Source organism: Lotus japonicus, chromosome 3 (assembly GCF_012489685.1).
Source record: "Lotus japonicus ecotype B-129 chromosome 3, LjGifu_v1.2".
Classification (NCBI taxonomy): Eukaryota; Viridiplantae; Streptophyta; class Magnoliopsida; order Fabales; family Fabaceae; genus Lotus; species Lotus japonicus.
Genome location: NC_080043.1, coordinates 66,373,770 through 66,379,966, shown reverse-complemented (window position 1 = coordinate 66,379,966; position 6,197 = coordinate 66,373,770). Strand labels below are relative to the sequence as shown.

The following is a 6,197-nucleotide window of genomic DNA, read 5'->3' as shown; positions in this document are numbered from 1 at the left end:
AAAGATTAATTAATTAATCGGTGAAAATTCTTTGTGAAAATACACGTGATTAGTTACTGTGTGACACTCGAGAAATTGGGGCGTTACATTCATCCGGAATTGCAACACTTACCGGGTGAACAATGTTCCGACGGATGCAATTCGGTTTAGCTTGTTTCCATTTTCTTTGAAGGATGTAGCGGAGGAATGGCTTAATTCACAACCTCAAGGGAGTATCACTACTTGGGAAGACTTAGCAGAAAAATTCACAACAAGGTTCTTCCCAAGAGCTGTTTTGAGGAAGCTAAAAAAAAGACATCATGACTTTTGTGCAAACCGCTGAAGAGAATCTCTATAAAGCTTGGGAGCGCTTCAAGAAGCTCTTGAGGAAATGCCCTCAACACAATCTCACCCAAGCTGAATTGGTTGCAACGTTTTATGATGGTCTACAATACTCTTGGTGGTTTGGTTTGGACTCGGCTTCTAATGGGGAGTTCGATGCTCTTCCCCCACAAGCGGGGTATGACTTGATAGAAAAGATGGCAGCGAGAGCCATGAACTCTGAAAATGATCGTCAAACCCGAAGGAGTATGTTTGAAGTTGAAGCTTACGACAAGCTCTTGGCCTCCAACAAGCAACTCTCCAAACGAATGGCGGAGATTCAAAATCACATAAAGGCGACCAATTTGGTTTGTGCTACAATAGCCAAAGTGGAGTGTGTGACTCATGGAGGGCCTCATGTTAGTGAATTTTGCACCATGGCTAATCAAGGTTCCCGAGGTCAAGGCTTTAGACTATCTCAACAAGACCAAGAGCAAGTTAGTGAAAATGGTGGCAAGAAGAGCTTAGAGGAACTATTGGAGAGCTTCATCAACTACACGGTGAGCAACTATAAGAACCAAGATGCGGCTATCAAGAACGTGGAGAGTCAATTTGGCCAGCTAGCCAAGAAAATAGCCGAAAGGCCTCAAGGTAAACTTCATTCCGATACTATCCCCAATCCCGAACAAGAAAGTGCTTCTGCTATGACTACTAGAAGTGGTAGAGTGTTGAATGGGTTAGAAAAGAAAGCATAGAGAGAAAAAAGTGAGAAAATAGTTGAGGAGGAAGTGAGTTTTCCAATTAAAACTAGAGTGATGAATGATCCTATTCCTGAAATTGGCAAGGTTCCATTTCCTAAAGCATTGACTAAAAAGAATTTGGATAAAAAGTTTTCAAAATTTGTGGATGTTTTTAAGAAACTCCATATCGATATCCCTTTTTTTTTCCGATGCTTTGGAACAAATGCCTATCTATGCTAAGTTCATGAAGGACATTTTAAATAAGAGAAGGAAGTTGAGTGAAGTTGATGAAACTATCATGATGACCGAGAAGTGTAGTGCAATTTTGCAAAGAAAAATGCCTAAGAAGAGAAGGGATCCTGGGAGTTTTACTATCCCAGTGGAGATTGAGGGGTTGACTGTTGTTGAAGCCTTGTGTGATTTGGGAGCGAGCATCAACTTGATGCCGCTTAGCATGTTTAGAATGCTGAACTTAGGAGAGGTCACCCCGACCATGCTCTCCTTACAAATGGCGGATAGATCCCTAAAAACACCATATGGGATTGTGGAAGATGTTATACTGAAGGTGGACATGTATGTATTCCCTGTTGACTTTGTGGTGCTGGACATGGAGGAGGATGCAAAGATTCCTCTCATTCTTGACTGACCCTTCTTAGCCACTGGCAGAGCTAAGATTGATGTTGATAAGGGTCAGCTCATCCTCCGAGTTGGTAAGGACAAGGTAAGATTTTCGGTTTTCAATCCTAATTCACAAACTAACCTTAATGATGATTTTATTTGTGATATGATCAAAAGCTTGTCCAGGTCTTCAAAGGAGACCCCCAACGTAAGTGAAAAAGATGTTGAGCTTAGCCAAGCTCTCATCAAGCTTGTTAGTGAAAACAAGTGTGGGGGGTCTAAAGAGGAGAATTTCCAAGACCACATGGCTCGATTCACTCAAACTAGTCACCTTGTAAATATGGAAGGTGGGACTAGTGATGAGCTCATGATTAAGCTCTTCCCTCACTCCTTGAAAGGGGGAGCAAGGATTTGGTACGATGGTTTAGATGATACCCTCTCTTGGAAGGAATTGTTCCAAAGGTTTTGTGCAAGTTTCCTACCTTGCACATGTGGAAGAAAGATTGATGGTAAGGAATTTCCTTCCTAACATCAAAGGAAGGAGAGTCCACCTAGGACAATAACTTAGGGCTGCTTAGGAGACAACCCAAGTCTTGTTTTATGTTGCTTGTTTGTTTGTTGCATTTTGCAGGAGGAGAGAGCACGCAACTGAATAGCGGGAGGCGGTTCTATAGCCTCTGTGCTTGACTTGGAGAGGAGGTGTATCTCTTCCCTTTAAGTTAATTCATGCATTTTTAGCATATTTTCTCTTTGTAGAACCTTTTTTTTGTTTGATCATGCATAGTAGTTAGAGTCGTTTTTGGGTCTTTACTTCCCTATACTCACATGTTTTTGCCCTTAGTTATGCTCTCTAACTTGTGCTGGTTTTCGAAAATGTTTTTGTGAATACTTGGATTTTCTTTTGGGGATGAGTGATTGCATGTTTTGGGGAAGAGAGGATGAGACTTCGGTATTCCAAGTGTTTCTTAAGGATAGAGTTGGTGTGGGTCCATAAGGGCCCATCTTAGGCCCTTCACCATAAATTTTCTCTAGAGGATCCTGACTCACTTGTACTTCTTGGTTCTGTATTGATTTCACTCTTTGCATGCTTTGTGATACTTGTACAATTCTTGAGACTTGTAGGTTTTTGAGCCTCAGAGTTTGTTGGCTTGAACATTTGTCCCTAGTTGTCCCATTTGAGCCTATTGAAGATTTCTTTGTTAGCTAAATGATTGGGATTGATGATAAGTTGGATTTTGGGAAATTGATGGTCTTTAAATTGTTTTGGAGCTAAATAAAGTTGGAAATGTCTCTTGCCCCTAGTGTAAAAAAAAAGAAGAAAAAGAAAAAGAAAAAAAAAACTCCTAATCAAGTTGAAGTTGCAAAAAGAAAAAAAATATAAGAAAAGAAAGTTGAAAAAGGGGTCAAGAGACTTGTGCTTAAAAAGTTTGTTGTTGAAAGCTCCGGGGTTACTAATATGACCACACTCAAGATGCTTGAAGCTTTAGACTTCCTTCGGGACCAACCACCTTGTACATCACCAAGCTAAACATTACAACCCTTGTGGAGTCTCTTTGAATTTGTGCATGTTTGATCTCTGTTGCTCTTGAGTGAATGATATCCATAACCTATGAACTGCTTGTTTGCTCAGTGCACTAAATCAATATCTCATCCTAGGATTTTAGATCTATATGCTTCCCATGAGTGGACTCTACACTCTTCTCTTTTCAAAAGATGCATGAAGTAGGTTTTTGGGTCTTTCTCTTGGAACCAACTGTGGTTGCTTTGTACCCCGGTTTTGTGATAAGTATTCCTTGTTGAGCACTTGTTTTGGGAGCATTTCTTGCGCTTGAGGGCAAGCGAGTGTTCTTTACGCTCGAGGGAGAGCTGTCGCTAAGTATAGTGGTGTGATGACCCTAGTTTAGTAGTGTTTTTAGGGTCATTTCTTTGTTTGTTTTGAATCTTTTTGTTGAGTCTCATGTAGTGTTTCATGCATTCTCATGCATTTTTATCTTTATTTGTGTTTTTACTTTGTTATGGTAATTTTATAGTTTTATGGGGACCTTTCTTGCATTTTAAGTAAGTGTAGGACTTTCATATCTTTTCTACTTGAATAAAGGGTCTTTTATGCTAATAATCTCTTGGAGTTCCTAGATATTTTTCCTTGCTTTGTTCCTAAGTAATCAGGTCTGAAACTGCTGAAGAAAGAAGGCCAAGAGGCTTGGAAAATTGAAGGGAGGCTTAAAGGGCAGTAAAGAAGAAGTTTAAGAGACTTTCTAGCATGTAGAGAGCGCTCACGCGCTCGTGTAGAGTGCCTGAGCGCCAATTGGTTCGCTATTTATATCATGCTAGAGAGGAATTGGCGCCTGAGCGCTCCTGTTGAGTGCCTGAGCGCCAATTACCTCCAAAAGCTACTTTTTTCACTTGGAATTGGCGCTCAGGCGTGCTTAATTGGCGCTTGAGAGCCCAGACTGGACTTGTTTGCCTATAAATAGGCTTTTTGTCATTTCTTTTGTAACTTTTGTCATTTCTATACATTCCTAAATAAGTTAGAAGTAAGGTTAGGCTCTGGAGCTTGAGGATAAGCTTTCTCCAAGTCCATGTTCCAGGTTTTATCCTTTCTTTCTTGTATGGGTTCTATAGCCATGCTTGGCTAAAGCCCTCTTGCTTTGGGTTCTTTGTAAGACTCTTGATGTTTTAATCTTAATTCCTATTTCTATTCATGAATTCTCTGAGTAAACCCTTGAATCCCATATCTTTGCTTCATATTTTAAGCTTGAACGCGTACTAGCTTTATGCTTTTCTATAATAGAACAGAAGTTTGTTATAGATTAGGGACTTGTTGTGGGATTACCCCTTCTATGCTTGCTACTAGGAATAGAGGAAAGTTTGGGGTTTGTTGGCCTGAATTGCATGCTTAGTGCCTTTAGCAAATGTTTAGGTTGTCAAGGAATTGTGCCTATCTTTTGACTTGAGAGGATTGTCTATGCGAGGCCTCGATAGATGATTAATTAGGCTAGAGCATCAAGGAGAGACTCAGAGTTTTGTGGATAGAATAGGTTGACTAAAACTGAATTAGTTAAGCAAGAACCCAAGGCATGCTCACCATTGTTCTCACACACTTATATTTCAATTGCTTGTTAATTAATCACCTAGAAATCAACCTTAAAACTGAATTTTACTCGCTTTCCTACCGTGAACTCGAGGCTTAAACTGAATTCTCATACCAATTCCATGTGGTTCGATAAATTAAAACCGGGTAGATTCTGTACACTTGCAGATTGACCAACAGTTTCAGAGGCAGACACTAAAACAGGAATGGATGTCTTGCGGGATGGCATATCAATGTCTAGGACATGAGGGTCCAGGAACAAACGATGATCCAAGGGGATTGAGGCACCCTTGGATACAGCCACATCATCCATTCTGAGAATATCAGGATGCTGCTTCAGGATGATGGCAGTTAGGAGAGAGGGGAATGAAATGGGCAGCTTCACATCACAAGTCTCTGCATGCTTCAAGGTTTGAGCAAACACCAGTGAACCAAAATGAAAGGGGATCTCAGTCCCAATTCTGTAGATTAGTTTGGCCAGAATGGCAGAGATAGTAGAAGTATGGTGAGAGGGAATCCAATTCACCACTCCAATCCTGTTAAGGATGGCATACTTAACACTCAGAGAACCAGTAGTAAGAAGCTTCTTGGTAGGCCATTTCTTCACTTGCCCAGCAGTAAGCTCCGTGGCTACAGAGTCCAAAGACAGCTCTCCTTTACAAATTCCACAGCACTCCTTCCAAGTGCTTGGTTGATCACAGCAGGGGAGAAGGTTACACATCTTCCACACACATACACTTTCCTGAACTCAGCACTTCCAGGAATACCAACATCATCAGACAAATTGACTAGGAACTCCTTCACTAGCCTCCCATAACACTTCCCAATATCCAGAACTGTCTTCCTCAGACCAGCCCTCTCAATAAGAGCAACAATTTCCTTACACTCAAGCACATCAATGCCAATCCCCCTTTCCTTTGCAATTCGACGCTTGCAAACATACTTCCACTTGAGAACATTCTCAGCAGCATGAAAAGAGAAATTATCAATAGGAAAAGAGGGAACATCCCGAGGGATGCGCTTACCAGAAATTTATTCTTCTCAGAAGTCAGGATGTCCTGGACATCGGCTTCAATATCAGACTCAGATTCCAGATCAACCCTTGGAATCTTTTTCTTCTTCTCAGCAGTCTTCTTCACCTTCTTGTCAGAAGACTCCACAACCTTGTGTTTTCCCTTGCTCTTCATATCCACTTGCCTTGATGTGTAGGTGGCAGGAGTGGATTTGGCCTTCTTCTGTGAAACAGAGGGGGTTTCTTCAACAGGAACCCTTCTTCTCCTCTTCATCCTGGAGCAACACTTGCCATAGGCACATCATTTGGGTCTTCAGCATCTGAAACTTCATGAATAGACGGTGGGGCTTTGCTAGACTCCTCTGAAGAAACATCCTGGTGGGCTTCATTCTCTGATTCAAAATATTTGGACGAAGAAGAAGATTCCTGAGATGGT

General features: G+C 41.2%; 1 protein-coding gene and 1 non-coding gene across 2 annotated transcripts; both read right to left on the bottom strand.

The window, feature by feature from the left end:
* Positions 1-281: 281 nt before the first annotated feature.
* LOC130709602 (small nucleolar RNA R71) lies at positions 282-388 on the bottom strand. Its single transcript, XR_009010081.1, has one exon. It is a non-coding gene; the product is annotated as a small nucleolar RNA R71 (small nucleolar RNA).
* A 767-nt stretch (positions 389-1,155) lies between these two features.
* LOC130744543 (uncharacterized) lies at positions 1,156-6,035 on the bottom strand. Its single transcript, XM_057596717.1, has 4 exons — positions 5,775-6,035; positions 5,384-5,697; positions 4,910-5,285; positions 1,156-1,167 (listed from the first exon to the last, which is right to left on the bottom strand). Exons 1-4 carry the CDS (start codon positions 6,033-6,035, stop codon positions 1,156-1,158), a joined length of 963 nt encoding a protein of 320 aa, XP_057452700.1.
* Positions 6,036-6,197: the final 162 nt, after the last annotated feature.

Excerpts from the sequence above, each read along its gene's own strand:
- LOC130744543 (XM_057596717.1), bottom strand. The coding sequence starts at position 6,035 with ATGAAGAGGAGAAGAAGGGTTCCTGTTGAAGAAACCCCCTCTGTTTCA. Across the intron at positions 5,698-5,774 it reads CTGAGAAGAATAAATTTCTG|TGGAAGTATGTTTGCAAGCG; the intron begins GTAAGCGCATCC and ends AATGTTCTCAAG. Across the intron at positions 5,286-5,383 it reads GAGAGCTGTCTTTGGACTCT|GATTGGAGTGGTGAATTGGA; the intron begins GTAGCCACGGAG and ends CATCCTTAACAG.